The sequence below is a fragment of the Brugia malayi genome (genome assembly GCF_000002995.4).
Source record: "Brugia malayi strain FR3 genome assembly, contig: Bm_v4_ChrX_scaffold_001, whole genome shotgun sequence".
In the NCBI taxonomy this organism is placed as follows: domain Eukaryota; kingdom Metazoa; phylum Nematoda; class Chromadorea; order Rhabditida; family Onchocercidae; genus Brugia; species Brugia malayi.
In genome coordinates, this window is record NW_025062479.1 from 20,560,248 (window position 1) to 20,580,549 (window position 20,302).

Genomic DNA, 20,302 nt, shown 5'->3' on the forward strand with positions numbered 1-20,302 from the left:
TTTTATTCAATGCTTAAATCATTTTAGGATTTTAATTTTTCATCATGATCAATTTTCCTCATTGATAATTATTTTGTGGTTAATGATACGATCACATCGATTCAATCAATAAACAACCATTTATGATTGCATTGCAATTTTATTGCATTTCGGCAATTTATCGACTAAATTCAACTTTTTTCAGCTCTAATCTAAAACGATTTGTTGCATTAAAGTTTGTCCAACTACAGACAGTTTTAAAAATAAATGATAGCAAATAAAAGGATTAAATTTTAACTTTAGCTATTTCAATAGAATGCCATTAAAATAAAATAGTTTTTTCATTTCTTTTATAGCATTTAAAAATTTTTAAGTGACTTTTTTTTTTCATTTTCAATCGTTTGAATTGTTTTATCACATTAATTTATTTAATAGAAATATAATGTTTAAAGAAAAATAAAAATAGAAAAAAAAGAATTGAACTTTGCCTTAAAATTTTTAACTATTCTAAATTTTCATTTGTGAAAATGCAACGGTTTGGTTTTTATTCCAACTATTAAATTTCATTTAATACGGAATTTAATAGCTTATTATGATAGTTTGTTTGTTTAGCAACAGTTTCGTAATTCCGGAAAATCCCAATCATTCATCATTTCCGTTAATCTTGTCAATCGCAATGAATAATTCATCAGCATAAATCGAATCATCTTTTAAAATTAGAATTCCGGAAAATTTCATTTCTAATGAATTCATCACCTCGATGAAATCTGTCATCTTCAATGAATTCATCACGATAACTCGGATTATCTCTTGCTAAACTATCATTTTAATAATTGCAGTGATTAAACATTAATATGAAATAAAGTAATTAATTTCCATATGAAAATCATTTTTAACTTTTGAAGAACGATTATTGCATAGCAACTGAAAAATTTTTGTTACTTTTGATGAACTCCTCTTCTAAAATTTAAATTAACAGTAAAGCTAATTAAGAATCACTTTTATTGTTTTTTTTTTTTTTTTTCATGCAACTTATATTATTTTCATTCTTAGCTTTTTCGTTTGCTGAATTTTTATAAAATTTGCATTTGCAGCAATCAAATTTTAATTTATCAAGTTATATATAAAATTTTTTAAAATATTTCCCGTGTAGAACAAATCTAAATTTTTATTTCAAATTGGAAAAGTTTGAAAAATTTTAAAAATGTTAAAAATTTTTTCATAGCTGTTTAATTAACAAGTAAATTAAAACAAACGAAAGTGAATTAAATTTTCTTGGCAATTTTTGCAAAATATTAAATATAATTTCAACAAAAAGTGTAATTTTGTTACTAAGAGAAATTAAATTATGTTTCAAAATTTTTGTTTATATGACATTTTTGAATAATTGTGATATAAAACCTTTTGAAGTTATTGATATTTGAAAGCATTTTTAAATGAAATTTTTCTTCTATTTAACAAGAATTTATCAAATATTGGAAAATTCGAAATGTTTTTTTTTTTAATTTAAATAATTTTTGTTTATTTTTTTTTTTTTTGAAGAAAATGATTATTACATTTAAAGCAAATAAACTGTAAGATTGTTTGCTTAAAACTTTAAATATTTTATCATTTGCTAAAATATTAAAAGCTCAGTGATATACATAATTGGAAATTATATTATTGTATCAGATTGCTTCGTTTCGATCAATATTAACCACAATTAATGGATGCTAATTTTTATAATCGATTAAAGTAATTAACAAATTGTTATTAAAATAGCATTTATAAAACTTTATAACTACCCGGAATTTTAAATTTTGCTATTATAATTGAAATAATTTTTTATTCAGTATTAGGTGATGAAAATTTTGCACTAATTAGCTTTACCTAATTCTGATAAATGTATAAAAGTATAATTAATTAGCATTAGCCCAAATTACTGATAGCAATAACTTATTCATCACTTTTTCTGACAAATTTAGAATTGAAATTTGTTAAAACTTTTGGTAAAACTTATTTATTATTTAGTAAAATAACTTTAAAAAAATCAAAAGCATTTGTTAAGACATTGGCAACAATAATAGACTATTTCATGTAGTTAGTAAGTTAAAATATCTTTTAAATTTTTACAACTAACAAAATGGCTATTTGTTTATGACCAGCAAGCTAATGACAAATTATCCCATAAGGAATATGGCATAATTTGCTTCTTAGAATCCTTTTATCTAACTTTCAGTGTATCCTTCCTTCTTGTCAACTAATCTGTGATCTTATTTAAAAATAGGAATGTCACAACTACCACTGATAGTAATAGTAGTAGTAAAATTTGATTTATTTTATCTTTAGTTTGGGAAAAAATCGAAATTAACAGCAACAATGATAATATTTTCAAGTTAATAATTTATAAGGAATATACTAAATACAACTATTAGTTCTTTTGGTGGAGTGATAAAGTGCTAGTGATAATAATAACAATGATAACAGCTGTGTTTATCATAACAGCAGATAATTTTTTTTTTTTAATTTCCAAAAGTAACAGCATTCGGAAATTAATAAGAAAAATAATAAATTTGATGATAAATTTTTGGATTCAGTTCAGAGATGCGTGCTTAAATTTAAATTATTAAGCAAAATTTGCTTTGAGTTCGATTTTTTTTGCAGCTTAAGAATTTCACTTTAGTTTCTCTGATAATCAAATTTTGTTTTAATTATACTTTTCAATCAAATTTTTGTGTCTTCCATTTTTTAATTGATTCATTATCTTATTCAAGGCTAACAAAATTATTTGAAATTTGCCCATTTTTTTTTTTCTCTCAAATTTAACCAATCCAGCTTTTACATCTGTAGATTTTGGCATGATTTCTTGCTTATTAAGTGGGAAAGTCTTGTAAGAAGTGAAATTAGAATATATAATATGATTGACAGCTACATAGGAAACCCTCCTGCTGAGTGTCACATTAGTGTCACATTAGCTTAGAATCGATCATTTTCCAATGGTATTCCAATTTAATAGTTAAAACAAAAGCCATCATATTTTCTGCAATTTACAATTTCTTTACAAACTTATTTAAATATTAACTTAATTACTTTAAGTAAGTCTTGAGTTTTTCGCTTAAATAAATATATGCAAAAAAAAGATAAATATATGCTCCATAAATTCGTTAACATTGCATAATTAATTAATTAACACGTAGTATTTATTTAAGTATAATCAATTATGCATATGAAACTTTTTTTAATATAATTACTTCGACCTTTTTTTTTTAAGTATTTCGCAGCAGTTTTTAGATGCAATTAATTAATGTGTGGTACTTTTTAAAGATATGATTAGTTACTTAGTGGCACTGTTTCTTCCTTCTTTTCATTCTTTTCTAACTAAATCTCAGCAATTTTTTTTTTTGCTTATTCTAAAAGGTAAACAAGAGAAAAGAGAATAGACAAACCTTTTGTTTATTCAGCGGATGCTATTACTGGTAAAGATATTTATTGCAAGGTGTCAAATATTTTCACATCAATATTTGGTATTTACAATCATTAATACATTACTACTATTATTACTGTTATTATTATTATTAGTTGCATACTGTTAAAATATATATTTGCATAGTAGTAGTTTAAGTAAACAAGTATTACTTGATCGTTGAACTAGTACTATCACATATTCATCATGAATTTTTCCTATTATCTGTTTAAATTTCCTTTTTTTATTTTATATTAAATTTTCGTATCATTCATTATCTTGTAAATTAATTGATGCTTTTTCGCTGTGTTTTTCTTTGATGCATTATTCTTTTAGAAAAAAATTATAGAAAATAGAAGAGTGATTTTAAATTATTATCATCATTGCTTTTTTGAATCATTTATCATTTCAAAAAAGAAAAAAAAAATGAATGTTAAGCAATTGAATATGATTTAAAGTGTCGAAAACAGTTTTTTTCTCGTAAAATATTTTAATAACTATTATAAAAATTATTGACAATTTGCAATTAGAAAAACTAGCTTTATTAATATGCTATCAAACCCCAAAATTTTTATTACTCAACAATTCTTCCAGAATTTCATATGCTATCAAATTTTTAATATTTTTTTCTTTTCGTGATACTCTCATTTTTTTTCTTTTCTTCCTTTTTGAGGGAGAGAGAGAGAGAGAGAGAGAGAGACATAAATGGTAGTTCATTTTCAGTAAGTCGCTTCTTTAAAAGTATACAAAACAATAACAAACAAATGGTTGCACTTAAGAGATAAGACATCTACCGCCCATCATTGTTCTCCTATTAATTAGTAAAAATGTTTATCCATTTTCTCTTTTCTTTCTTTTCTTTTCATTTATCGTTAATGTTTGATTTTTTTTTTTTTTTTTGCATATTTAAATATACTTCATTTAATACTTAATTAATGAATGATTTGAGGCGCTTATTTGATTTAATTACTGCTTAAATTATTTCTTTACACTTTGATTTTGATCATTCATTAATAAATCGATACATTTAAATGTCAAAGAAATTTAGATTTTTAACAACAATTTGCATAATGAATCGGCTTTTATAACACTAATATAAGCCAGTTAATTAATTAATTAATTAATTCAATTATAAATTCATGTGTAAAAATGTTGCAAAGTTACGTATTACTTAATTCATTTTAATTATCAAATAATGTACGAAATTTTCTGTATTAGTCAAAATTCAATAAAACTTGTTTCAGATCCACTTTTGAGTTGATCATTTAGTAACCACTGATCAATTGATAATCATAAATCTGTCACTTATAATATCCTTGTCGATATTTCATTCATGCATTTCTACACCATGCATCTTTCTTCTGTTATCTAATCATTTATTATTTTTATCATCTACCTACTAAAACTAAATTATTGGTTTATTCAATGATTATTTATAAACAATAGATTTGGCTAGTTGTTATTATCCTTGCTTAGCATGCTATCTAACTAATACCGTTAGCTATGCTAATAATGCTGGAATTAATTATTATAACATCATGAATTTCTTTCAAAAAGCAAGATAAATAATAAAATTAAAAAGCGAAGACGGAACAAATCATAATATTAGTATAAAGCAAATGTAAAATATGTTTAAGCGCAAAAAGACAGGCTTTGGTTTTTTTTTTTTTTTTTTCATTACTTTTACACTAATTCATCCTATATTCAAGTTACTTCTTGCAAGAGAAAAGTTTTCAAAATTGATTTCAATTTTAATTACACAATTTTGCTATCCCAATTATTTTTCCTATTTGAAATATGTAAAATTTATTTCACAAAAAAAAAGAAAAACTTAGCTAACTAAACTTTGATATTTTATGTTAATCAAATTAGAACTTCTTATGCGTATAAAATATTTTAAATTTTGGTCAAATTTAAAATAAAGCAGTAGAACTTCAATTAAAGGTCAACTAATCTAATATTAGCTATCATTTGATGAAAATGCCCAGATGATTATGATCAAAGGATACCGACCCACTAGTATTTAATTAACAGACATGACTCCTCTTTTTTCCTTTTTTTAAGCAAGTGGGAACTTAACCAAGTGGAAATCAAATGGCAGAAATAATTGATTGTTTGAGTAAAGTTACAAAAATTAAAATCAGTGAATTCATTATGCATCAATTTTTAAAGCTAGCATAAATGAATGAAATTTGCAATGAAATAAACATTAATCTAAGGTTAATTAATAATTCTATTTTAAATAACAAGTGAAGCAATACCTACTTCCATATCACTTCCTTTTTCATTTTATTTTTCCTTTTCGAAAAAAAAAATGGATAAAATATTTTAACTTAAAATTACAATGAAATACATTTACTCATTTACTATTTCTACCACCTTTACCCAATATTATTTCACTTCCCCTTTAATATTCCCAAAATTATGCCATAATATTTACAATTTACACGCTTATAAATTTTCTTAACAAAGCTGAAATTTCATTAAAATAATTTTTCAGCATATCATCTTTTGTAAAAGATAAAGCAGGAAAAATAATAATTATAATATCGTATAATCATGTAATATTATTACTATTCTTGTGAATTCGTTAATTGCTCAAGCAAAAATGAAAATTTTTTCATGTTTATTTAAAAATTTTATTTTAAAATGCTATCGTTGATATTTGCTTATTTTAGTCAAAAATTAAACTTTCTGCAAATTACTTACTAATAAAATAAATTTTTTCTAAATAAGTTTTTTCAATACATTTAATACATTTTAATCTAATGCATTACATTTAACATACTTTTTGATTACTCAATGGAAATTTATTATGTCTGATTACTGATAATACTATTTAATTAATTTATTAAATAATAATTGAAATATCATTTCGTTTTCTACCCACTTCTTTCCCTGCCCGTCATTTTAGACCACTACCATTCTTCACTATCTCTCTTCTTGCTCAATTCACCACCAACTACTTTCTGCTTGCTTACCTGCCCACCACCTCTCTTCTTATCCTTAGTCCATATGTTTTGACTAAATTATAGTGTCAGATGTTAAATAGGACACAATACCCAATAATTATATCTCATCGTAATTATACCCATTTTCTATTCCCAAACATTCCCGCTTATTACAGATGACAAATTACCATTACTTACATCTTTTTATACTTATCGTATTTATGAACTCCAGCAAAAATATGTAATTAACTTGAAATGAAAAAAAAAAAAGAAAATCTATCCTAAATTTTATTATTGCACTAATTGCAGTAGTAAAAATTACATCGCATTTAATAGTTCATCATATTTTAATAGACAATAAGGTGAAAAGGAATTTGACTATCATTTAATTTAGCTCATAAAATTTCTAAACTTCTATGAAAAGTAGTAGCCAAAGTTTTTGTACAGATAACTTTCTTCCACACTGATTTTTAGACTTCAATTTAGCTCTCGTCATTGTTCTCCTAGTTCTGAATGTGGTCAGAGGTCAAATGGACAATTGCAATTATGGTAGCCACTAGTAGTTGTAGCTTATTAAGAATAAGTGCACAAATTACGATTTTTCTTTTTTTACTATTAATCTTTAATCTTTATTTCCTTAATTTCTTATTGCTATCAAACATCCATCAATAAGTATTTTTTGTTCGAGCATCCTTTAGAATATATTATTAATTGATATGAAAATCAATTAAAAAATGGCATATTCCTTAATGTATTATAACAATAAACAACAAGCGATAAACACTAAGCAAGCCTAACCGAAATTTCAACAAATATTACAAAAATTTCGAAAATAATCAGAATTAGAAAGTTTTCATTGATGATTTGAAAAGTAGAAAAAGAAAAACGAATTTGAGATTTTTTAGAAATCTAAAAAATTTCATTATGCAGAGACAATGAAAAATGTAATTGATGGAAAGGAAAAGCATAATTATCTGCTAATCAAATTTGAATCAAAATAGTTCGTGAATATCATATTTTGCAAATTCGTTAAGCTATTTTTTTAGGATAGTATTATCAGTGACTAAATATTGAAATAATCGTTGGTCACTAAATTATCAATTGGTCAAAAGATTTGTTATGCTAAAATTGGCATATCTTATGACTTCTATTAAAATTATCTCAAATTTGCTAAATTCAGTCAAATAAAATCCTAAATCAATATCATATTTTTATTATCTTTTAATATGATACAAATCAAAATGAAAGAAATTTGCATATAAAATTCTTTTATAAAAAAAAAAAAGGCAGGAATTTTGTAATATCTAAGAATTAACAATTTAATTTTAATGAATTTTTGATCATTTTCAAATTGAATTAAAAAAAAAGACCACTTTTCCTAAAAATCATTTTACCCTCCTTTTTTTCTGTCATAAAAATAGTAAAATACCTATGTTAGGTTGAAGGTCATTCGTATATTTATGATGGTACTATTGGAGGGATTGAGGGATATGATTTTTTCTTCTTTTTTTTGAAAGAGAGAGAGAATGGGTAGGAATCATTTGTGTCATTCCTTTTTTGTTCAACTTCATTCATTCTGAATTTAATTTCCTGAGATTGTCTCTTCCATCAATCATATATTGCTAACAATTTTAGGTATTTGAATTCAAATTTCATTTATTCATTTATGGCATTATTTTCAAAAATGTAAACTGTAGTTGAAATGAATGATTATTAAGTTTCGCATAATCATTTTATGCAACATATTTCAATTTTTCAAGATATGTCGTTACTGACTTTTATATAATCATTCCGCAATCTCACATAAATTATTTCTGTTTTATATTTCAATTCAGTTTCATCATTAATTCTAACAAAATAAAGAACAAATGAATATTGAAATTGTGACACTTAATTTTTGTTCTCATTAATGCAGAAAATCGTTAATATCTCAGAAGTAATGTATTTGTAAGCTAAATGTCTTTTCGCATCTTTCCTTTCCTTTTTGTTGTCAAAAAAAAGAAAAAAAATTTAATTTATTCATTCTATTATTGGAATTATTGAATTTACAAATGCCCCTATCCACACAACTAAATATTCAATTTTTTATTTCTTTTTTCCATCATTTTCGTCTGCTGAAATATCGTGCGATAGTTTTTTTTTTTAAATCTCAAGATATTTACCAAAAAGTTTATGATACATGTGAAATTTTAAACATGTTGAATTTTAAATTAACAAACTTCAATAAACATTTTGTGAAACTTTTTAAATGATAAATATCCGTCGATTTCATGTGAATTTCAAATTCTCCTTTAATTAAAAAGAAAATGCCTAACTAAATAAATTATATTAACGTGTGTACATTGCAAACTATAACAATTATGGACGGTTATATGTTTTATTAATTTTAATTTAATTGCTTGTCAAATTGTTTTTACTTCTTATTATGTTTTCATTTTTCTTTTTTTTTGCTCCTTAGACTCTAAATGATTGATTTCAGAAAGAATATGATAAGGCGAAAAAATATTGTAATGAAACTTATTTTCAAAAATTCGAAATTTTCAGTCGTTGGACAAAAATTTTCTATGATGTGGTCACAAATGTCAATGCTGGTGCTAATTGCGGCGACACTAAAAGCATTCACGGTGTTACCGTATGTACAAATTGACTTTGTTCACTATTTCAGATTAGCACAATGTGATGCAAAATGTGCTGAAAAGGTAATTAATTCCGAATTATAACCAAAAATAGTAGTAAGCAGTAATAATAATAAAAAAAAAAAAAACAATGATATTGACAATAACAATAATAATAACGACAGTAATAATATTAATAGTAATACTATTGGTAAAAAAAAAATGACAAATAATAATATATTATATAATAAATAATGATAGTAATTGCAATAATATTAATAAATAAAAGTAATAATAATAACAATAAATATTAATAAATAATAGTAATAATATAATCAAAAGAGGATGAATAATCGTTTTTATTCACTTCAAAATTGCTTCTTTTCCAGGAAATTATTTTCTAAAAAATTGGAAAAAGCTATTTGAGAAGAATTTGAAATATGAGAAAGTGTTCCATTTTTAGAAAATTAATTTTTCTTCAATAAAATTCTTAAATTATTGCAAAAAATGAATTCTGATATAAAAAATGAAATAAAATTGATCGCTACAGAATAATTTGTAGAATTCGAACATTTAAATTAATTCCCTTCAAAGACAACAACAAAAAAAAATTACTTAGATACTTTTTTAATGATAAATTAGATTATCCTCATATAACTCTCAATAGCAGTTTCTTTTTCTTGCATGGTAGATGGCACATCTCTTTTTCTTATTTGATAATAAAATTCATTTTAAATTAGCTATTAGCAGAAGTTTTGTGGTAAAGCAGAAAGACTACATAATTGAAAATTGCTATTTGAATTAAAATTTGATTCGAATTAAAAACGCTAATTTTTATCTCAGCAATAATAGAAAATTCATATTGTCAAATTGTTTTGCAACACTCAGTCTTTGTTGATTAAAACTGCAAATTAAATTAATTGATGCAATATTAATTTCTTCCGTATGCATTTCAGTTATGAAAGTTAGAATGATTGTGCTTTGTATTTAAAAGCAATTAAGTGCTTAGAGTAAAATTTTATTTCTATGAAATAATTAAATTTGATACTTTGATTGTAGGATTTAAATTGATTGGAATTTTCGGAGAAATGTTTCATGCATTTGCAAAGTAGTTCATTTCAAATATTAATAACGTATGAATCATTAATCTCAGTTTCTTTTTTTTTGCATTTGATCTTATTCACTTTATTTTCAATTGAAATTTTTAATAAAATTTAGTTTTGCTAAAAAAATGTTTGGATTACCCATGCAATATGTATATATTTCAGTATTCAAAATCAGTCAAGCGGCGCTTAAATGACGGAACATTTATCAAATATTATGGTAATGATGGAGATCATTACAAACTTGTTAGTTAATGACAATTATTATTTTGTTTTATACCTTCATTTTGCCTTTTCTAAATATCGAAATTCAAAAGTTATTACTAATTAATCCCAATTTAATGAACGTTTAATTTATTACTAATTAATTTCAACGTAATAAACATTTAATTCATTCATTACAGCGACTTATATGTTTGAAAGATTTACTTATTTCTTTTTATTTTCCGTCCTTTTTTTTTTTTTTTTTTCTTATTTTTAAATAGAACAATACTGGGAAGAGATAAACTGTTTTAAATGCTGTAAGGACAAAAAAAAAAAAAAAATTTTTTATACATACGGTCACTTTAATGACAACTTTTACGATGAGAAAGTATTTCATGCAATTAAAAAGTAAAAAACGAAGGAAAAAACGAATGATTGATTGTTTCAATCTTTTTCTTTCTTCTATTCAAAGCTTATTTTTATTTAAATTATAAATTTAATTTTTCAATAAATAAAAATTGTTGCAAATTATCATTGTATGGTGTGATATCATTCTAACTGAAGTTGCAAAATTATCAATTGAAATGTTTGCAATCAATTTAGAAATATAATCTATGCAAATACAAAAACAAAAAGGAAAAAAATAAAAAATGAAAGGTCGAAATTTTTAATAAAATAAGAAAAAATTTTTAATGATAAGGCGCATATTGCAGTGTATAACTGGTTGTAATCGACGACGAATGACTGCACGACGAGAAAAAAATGGTACGACAAATGCGCTAATGGCAGGAATGCAATTTTGGATGGATACAAATGCATATGCAAGTAAAATTTGAAATTAACTAAAAAAAAGACTTAAGGAGACTATGACTTGAAAGAAGAAAATTAAAATAAATTACAAAATTTATTGTACATATTTTGAATTGAAATAATTAGTACTTCTAATTAAATAATTGAATTTGATATTTGTGTAAAAACTGTTTAGTGGACATATAGATTTTCTAGCATTTAATGAAGAATTTCTAATTTCTTTAATACAATTCAATTAAAAAAAAGTGTTTAATAATTTTGCTAAGAAAATATTGAAAATAAAAAAATTTGCAATATTTCAGGTCGAACTGATCACTCACCTATTAAAAGTGTTCAATTAGGTTGTATGGATGTTGTAACATCACAAGATGTCAGTGATTTCGAGGATACAATTGAAGGCTTAGTTTTTGTCAATACCAATGAAACGGAACAATATCCGATCCGTTACATTGTTCAATGGAAACAACGAACATACGATGGCAGTCCAACCGGAGAAAATGGTTGGATTACTGCTTCGGTTTGTTCCATTTTCATTCATTTCATCAAATTTTTACCTCCAAAAAATTATCTTTTTTTCCGTAGTATTGATAAGTAATAATAATAATAATAAAAATAATAATATTATAATATTAGTAAATAATAATAAAGAAATAATCATCGTTTTTGACGCCATTTTTCTTTGCGAGCAACAAAATAATTTTAAATTTAAATATAGAAAGTTTGTATTTGGCTTCTTGGAAAAATTTTAAGTTTAAGATAAATGCTGCAAGCTTAAAGAAAAAGATTATTACAATTTCGTCAATTTTTCAGATTGAATCAGAACCAATATTTAAAGTTGAGGGTATGATACCGATGATGCAATACAGATTTATGGTTACTGCTGTTGGACCCGGTGGACGTTTGGGTGGGCCAATAATGAGTAACTGGGCACAATCATTAACGGTCGAGGAAAAGTTACGCGCACCTGGTAGTAAATATCAAATTATTAACTTTTTTTTTTTTTTTTTTTTTCATCAACTTTCACCAATAAGGAATGATTACAGATGTTGAATAGAAGCAGATGGTTAGAAAAACTTTTTTGAATATAAATTTAAGTTCAAGTAGAAGTTCTGATTGCTTTAAGGTATCAAAGAATGAAATTAGAACACAACACAGAATGTATTTGTAATTACCTTGAAATCTACCAAAGTTCCTTCACTTTTTTTTCAAATCCTATTTTCTCTTAAAAACCAAAAAAAAAAAAATAAAAAATGAAATTTCGTGAGAAAAAAGATTATCTATTAATTGGTCTTTATGTTGGGTTATTTGATTTTTTTTTTCTTCAACATTACTCATTTCGCCATGAAATATATCTTACAGAAAATAAAACGAAGAAAAAGAGAAAAAAAATAACAGACAATGCATTACTTATTAATTTTATCCTTTATATTCATAAATTTAATTATCCTTTCCTAACTTAAAATCTCCACTGTTTTAAAATTACTTTCTCCAGTAATTTTTTGCAAATTTATAAATGAATTATTTTACATAATTTATGTTAGCAATTATTTTATTTTTATTTTAGCTTTTCTTTTTGTTTTTTATTTTTCTTAAAAAATATAATCTTTGAGCTCTATTTACCTTTCCGTTTTTTTTTTTTTTTTTTTCGCAGTTGGGCCAATGATGATTGTAACACAGTACAATAATGAAGATGGCTTGTGCGCATTAGTGAAATGGTATCATTCACCGTATCAGCTTGAATTATCACCGAATATCTTAGATGATAGGCTGGTATTGTTTGGTAACTGTCATTATAGTATTACCATACTCAATGAAACGTCACAGGAAACTGTATTGTTTACATTGGTCAGTTTAAAATTTTACTAATTCAGCAATTAAAAAGAATATTTTTTTAATCTTACTGCTTAATGTTGAGAATTTTTTTAAATAAAAAAAAATATTGTGTGTAAAAAAAATTTTTTAGAGAAAACTGTGCAATTTTTAAAGAATTTTTCTTTAAAAAATTTAAAAGATTGTGCAAAAAGAATTATTCTTTTAGAATTTTTAAGGAAGAATTTTTTTTTTGAAAAAAAAAGAAAAATGTGTATAAAATTACAAAATTCGTTTTGAGGACAATGGAAATGGTATTTTACTATCAAATTTGCAATTCTCAACGGAATATTCTGTAGCAGTACGATCGATCTCATCAGTAATGGTAGTAGATTCATCAATGTTGCAACAAAAGAATATGTCAACTGCAGGTGACACAAATGACATACTAGAACAAAAATTCTTTACACCAGCATGTAATGAAGTATTTGGTTCAGGAAGTCTTGAATGTGGTAAGTAAAATAATTAATTACAAATTAAAGTTAGCTAATTTGTACTATAAGTTAAGCATCATTTCTTTTTTTTTTTTTTTTTATGACTGATTATTTATGAATTTATATTTTCTTTCTTTTTTAGCTCCTGAACCAGTTAAGAATTTGGAGGCAATAATAAATCCAAATGGATCAGTGCAAATTCAATGGATACCATCAAGTGAACCAAATACTATATTAGTTTATCAATTACTTTATCAATCGTTAACAAATCATCATGATTGCGATAATGATCCTTCTAGCATTTATATCAATGCGGTTAGTTCTTTTTTCTATTCTATTTTTTTTTTCTTATTTTTTTCAAGCGCATTGTGTATATTAATAATTTAAAATTATTTCACCTCCTTTCTAGAACTTTGCAATGCTCTTTAAATTAAGAGATCAGTTTTCATCTATGACACATTCAGTATTTAAGCACTTAATGCAAAAAACAATTGTGCTAACACTAACTTGAAATTTAAAAAATGAAAATATCTCAGTTTAAATAATATATCGCTAATTAACAATTTGTTGAAATTTGAACGAAATTTACTGATTGACGAGTTTTTATACACAATAAAATTTCTGTGGAACAGTAGTTAAATTTTAAATGATAAAATTTTACATTAAGCAATAATTATGTTATAGAAATTTATGTAAGTGAAATAATCAGATATTAATTGCAGTGATCAAGTATTAATCAGTAGCACAAGTAATCAAATATTCCATATCATATATACTCATTTCCCGAATTACTGCATATTATATTGGTTTAAATTCAATGCAAACAAAAAATGCAATAATTTTAAATTTTTATTATTAATTAAAATAAATTTAAATCATAAATTTCACTTTTTTTTTTTTGTTTTTTTAGGGTTCAACAACTGCAACAATACAATTACACGGTCGAACACATTGCGAATATTCGATCAAATTAATTAATTACGATTTAATTGGACGTGAAGCAAGTACCGAAATAATCATTTGGTATCGACCAGATATTTATGTTTTTAATTCAAATCTAATTTATATTTATCCTATGTTAATACTAATTTCTATTATTATTTTATTAAAATGTTGTATATGTTTATGTTGTTCTAATACAACAAATAATCATTCAATCATTTCATCAAGTTGTAATAAAAAAGATACGGTAACAATTTTATGATAAATTCATTAACTTTACTTATATTAAATATGTGTATGAGTAAATAATTTCATTAAATAAAAGTAGAAGAACAAATGATTATTAATTATTAAATTTCAACATCAAAAATTTTATTTTTTGATTTATATATAAAATCATACATTTTTTTCTTGCTATTATTACCAGTTGTTTCTTGTTAGAAGGAATTGATTTAAATAAGAAACATAAATTTGATTAAACTTCATATATACATTTCTTGTTGAAAATTGTATTTCAGTAATTACCAAAAGTTGCAAAAATAAATTTTGTTTACTTTTTTTCGCTTTTTTCTCTTCTGTTAAAATTAAAAATCAGCAAGAAGCTTTCATTTTTTTCCTCGTTGCATTTGTTTCTGTTTTCTTTAAGCAATAACGAATATTTTTAAAGAAATTGCAAAATTTTTTCTCCTCAAACATTTTGGTCAATTTTTTTGTTAGATGGAATGAACTTAAGTTGCTTTTTATTTATTAAACAATTCATTTATTACTATTCTTGCAATTGCTCAAAATGTTCTCTATCCTTATTTTGCACTTATTATTAATTATTCGATGATTCATTTGTAAAAAAAAAGTATTTGCTAATTTAATGTGTTTGCTTATTTCAAAATAATATATTAAATAAACAATAACCAATTGTAAAATTTAAAAAAGAATAAAATTTTACAACGAATTACTCATTTATGAATTACATATTGCATAAATAAGTACGGTATATGAATTGAAATAATTATTAATTAATGAAATTTTTTTGTTTTCAGTCCCTTCCTGCACAAACTTTTCTTCGTCTTTTTATACAATTTTCATGTTATTTTAACTATCGAACAGAAAAAAAGACGCATTTTTATTTAATAGCATAAAAAATAATTTTAAAATGATTTAAAATACTGTTTCAGCAAGTCAAGCATGACATTCATTTTAAATTGCTAAAAATTTCCATTTTTTTTTCATTATTTCAAACTCCAAAATTAGCAAATAAATAATTGATAAAAAATAAATTTAGAGAATTTTGCTAATATCTTCAAAACTTTTTTTTTCACTTTCGTTTCAAAAATTTTCCACTGAATGAAACTGAATAATTTTAAGGAATGCTATTATTTTATATTTGTTCATTTCTATATTTCATTTCTAATAACATTCAACCTTAAACTGTGTTATCTATTCGAAACATTCATTAAGATTAATATTGAGATGAGAATTGAAAATGAAAATGAAATTAAATGGAATGAGATAAAATAAACCAATAGATTGTGCTAGCAAAAGGAGTTGATTAAATGTAATGGATAATGAGATATTTCAATGCTTTGTAAATCAACAAAAGAACTAATTTGCACATGTCAATCATTAGAAGTAAAATTGAATTTCTTAGAAACGATAAAGTTACAAAAGTTTAAAATTATTCAATAAGAAAAAAGAAAGTGAGAATGTCAATAAATTATGACAATAATGGTGAAAAAAAGAATGACAATTATAAAAATTTCACTGATTTGTTCTAAATAAAAAATGGGTAAATGAAGATATGCAGACAACAACTTTATTAGTATGTCACAAATTTTATTATGAAAGATTTTCAAGTTTTTAACTTAATTTCTTATTTTCGCTGCTAATAATAATTCGATATACAATGTTGAGTTGTCTTTGTTTTTAGTTAAAAGAATTTTTTCTTTTGCAATTTTGCATAAGAATAATGTGCATTCATCATTTGCAATACTTCTGCTAGTCATCCTATTTCAGTTTACTAATTTAAGGCTTGGAATGCTATGAAAAGAAACAGAAAAACTATTTGAACATTTTTACAAAAAATTATGATAATTATAGTAGTAACATTAAACTTAAATTATTAAGTAGTTTACTCTCGTATTTTAAATGAATAAAAAACTGTTATGTATCTAACATTTTGGTTGTAAAAATTGTTTAATATTTTATAATTGGATGGATTTAATTGATTCCAATATTTTATCAATATTTCATTGTCATACAAATATAAATTATATTTAAGTAAATCTTAAGATGGATGAATACTAATTTTTTAACTTTTTTATTTTTCATAAATTAATATCATTTCTTTCATTTTCTTATCATTCGCTTTATCAAAGATAAAAAAGGAAGAAAGAAATGAAACATAAAATTGCTACCATTCGTCGTGAAATGGTATGCATAAATGAATGATCGAAATGTGAAGGAGAAAAATAGTCAGTAATTTTTGGAGAGAGCAAACATAAAAGAGAAAAATTTTATACAAATTGAACGATTCACTGAATTGCTTCTTCGTCTGTATCGCACCTTAATTTAATTGCTCTTTTTTTTTTCTTTCTCTCATTGTATTTAAGTAATAAAACGGAAAATTTCTTTTACAATTTTGATTCTTCCATTCCTATTGCTCTTTGTGTCCAATTTTTCTGCCAAAATTATTCGTAATTTTTCAAACAAAATGAATTTTTTTTTCCATATCATTTCTTTTCCTCTCTTGCTCTTTTTTTAAGTCTTTTGTCACTTTGATTATGTGGTCTGTATAGATTTGATATATTGGTTTCTTTTTTTTATGCATGAATATATCAGAGATGTGTGAGCATAATTTAGTGAAATTGCCAATTGATATATTAAAATAATAAGTATGGGAGAAATTCTTTTTTTTTGGGAATAATTATTTAATATACTGATTTAAGAGGACAATCGATAATTTTATCATATCGATAAAGAAACAAAATTTCTTTTCCTGAATTTTAGATATTTATTGCAATAACATAATGATTCGTGATTGAAATGATAAATTGGAAGAAATTACTTTAATAATATCAAGAAAAAAATAAGTTAATTAAATCAAACTTGATTTGAGGATAAGTCTATTATATGATTTAATTAATAAAAAAAGTTTAAAAATGCAAAAAATTCTCGAAAAGAAAGGACGAGTGACTTTTGAATTGACTCTACAATGACGAAACAGACTGTTATACACACACACACATGTATATATCAATTCATATTTCACAGTTTACTGTTTGATTCTTGTTGTCAATTTCATTTCATCCCTAATTTCATTGCCATTGTAAATGGTAATGGAATTGTTTGGAAGTATTAAAAGAGTTTTACTCTCATTTTTTCTTTGTAATACTAAGTTTTATGAAATTTAAATGTTAAGCTAAATTTAACATTACTATGTAATAATACCACTACGATTTAAACACTCTGGAATGAAAATTTGCATCATTCCAATAACTCAATATCGTAATCATCAAAATCATAATCTGAATTGTTTTCTTTTTCACATCTCTATATGAATACATCATTAATTTTAATATCTTAATCTTTATCATAATCTTAATCTGTAATACAATCTTAATCTCATCCTCTCAATTTCGCTATAGTTTTTTAGTAAAATTTGAATATCTCTTAATTTTAAGAGTGAAATAATTTCATGCTAACTAGTATTTATGAAAAAAATAAAACCCGTTTCTTGTAATTTTTTTTTCTCGTATTTATTACTCACAAAAATTTTCCTTAGTTTGAATTTTTTTAATTTTGAGTAATTTTATGTAATATACGAATGTAGGAATAAAAATGTTAAAAAAAAAAAAAAAAATGGATTAGAAGAAATAAATATATTGGATTATATATATATATATATATATATATATATATATATATATATATATATATATATATATATATATATATATATATATATATATATGGAAATAAGCAAATATATGGATTAAAAAAAAGAAAAGCCTTTTTTTTAAAGGAAAAGGAAGAGTTTATGAAATTTTTTTTTTGAAAATTTATAAATTAAGTAGAGCATTCAATTCTGCATAATACTAAATATTTTGAGAATCATTTAAAGATATGATTTAGTCTATTGTAGTTTATCAATATGTATGTAAATCGTTGAACTGTATCATGTTGATAACTTTATCATCATATTTAGAATCTCCCAATGAGTCGAATGTGGGAGCATTCTTTTGCTACTTTTATCATGTTTAAAATCTCTTGAAATTGATTGCAAAATTTAACTATTAAAGTTTATCAAAATGCAAGAAAGTAAGCACTTATAATAAGTATTATCACCACACTTTCGCAGAAAGTATGATAATTCTTCTTTTTATTTTTACCAACTGATAATGTCATTTGCTTGTGAAATTTCAAGATATTTAATTAACTGAATAGAACAGTATACGAATGCTAATTTAATTAATATAAATTACTTTTTCCTCCTTTCTTCTCCTTCGTTTTTTACAATGTGATGTTGTTGTGTGAAGTTTTAAAGAAATTTTGATTGAATAAAAACTTATATGCTTAGTTCATTATATTTGATAATATAATGATATAGTAATTTGTGCTTGATTTGCATCACTTTTAACTTACTTTAATCTCTTTCTTACGGATTAATTCAATCTATATTGAATTTATTAACTTACTTAAGAGCAGCTTATACATGAAACTTAAAAAAGAAATTTACAGTAATTGTTGAATTATAGAACAAAAGAAGAAGAATATGCATTTTGAATAATATTTTATATAATAGTTTTACATTTTGAATATTGTTAATGCTTTATACTAACCGATTCCATTTCCGGATTCCATCAGAAACTATCAGAATGATGCAGTTGCAGTTTTTTGCAGAATTAACAAATATTTTAAACGCATTTTTTTACAGTAAATTACTCGGTAGTCTCAACATTGTAATTTTAGCTTCCTTTTTTTGTTCTTATTGCAACTTTTCATATCTTATTTCAAATTATTTTGTTAATTGTGCTCTAATTTGCAATATTTGCAACTCATAAATCAGACATGCAATCCAATCCTTTCATAAAAATCACATGGTGAGTTTACTATTTGAAAATGTTTCAAAAAACTTTTTCCCAAAAAAAAAGAGATAAAATAAATAATTCATTAGACGACTGTTAAAGTATGGCGTAAGTTTAGCATCTTTCATAAACCATTTTTCATAATAATTTAACTAATAATTTCACGAATAATTTTATAATCATGCATTCATTTATATGTATGTTCTTTTGCATATACATTTAATTTCTTCAGCAGAAAAAGGACATCACTTCAACAGGAATTTCTCTTCCTTTATTTGATCGTGAATTTTTCACTTTTATTTCCTTTGTTACATCATGTACTGTGTTCTGATCAAAGATCAAAATTTAGTACAGAGAATAAAATCTTCCAGGTGATCGTCTATAAAATCGATTGTTTCTTAATTTTTAGGTAAGAAATGAAATGCTTTTCTATTTTTATCTCTTATAAGCAAATTCCCTAGTCCTTATTTCATTTGTGTTTCGCATGTATAAAGTGGTATACTGATTATGCTGAAGAAGCATATCGTTAAACTTTTCACTGTATCCATTTCTATAGCGGAGAGAAAAGAATATCCCTTGTCACTTTAACAGTACTTTGTTAATTTTAATCCTTTGGAAGCAGCGTATTCTTTTGAAACACTTTCTTTAATGTGTCATCTCTTTGTTACGGCTGGAAATTGAATATTTAATCCTGGTGAATAGAATGCTTAGCAAAAGTTTGTTCATTAGAAGATCGTGAAAAATTCTTCCAAAGATATTAACAATTTTTTTGTTCGTGTAAGTGTAAATGTAAAACTCAGCAGGATGGTTTTGTTGAATAGTAAATTGAAGCAGATGGAAAAAACTCTAGTTAGTTCAAACAGGCAATCATG

General features: G+C 23.9%; 1 protein-coding gene across 1 annotated transcript; it reads left to right on the top strand.

The window, feature by feature from the left end:
- Nucleotides 1-8,951: 8,951 nt before the first annotated feature.
- On the top strand, nt 8,952-14,611 carry Bm2241 (Uncharacterized protein; the record flags this gene model as incomplete). The annotated part of the gene is made up of 9 exons (XM_043075557.1): nt 8,952-9,071; nt 10,256-10,336; nt 11,008-11,119; nt 11,407-11,621; nt 11,915-12,071; nt 12,756-12,949; nt 13,215-13,425; nt 13,550-13,722; nt 14,318-14,611. The coding sequence occupies 9 exons, from the start codon at nt 8,952-8,954 to the stop codon at nt 14,609-14,611; spliced, it is 1,557 nt and encodes a 518-aa protein (XP_042931491.1).
- Nucleotides 14,612-20,302: the final 5,691 nt, after the last annotated feature.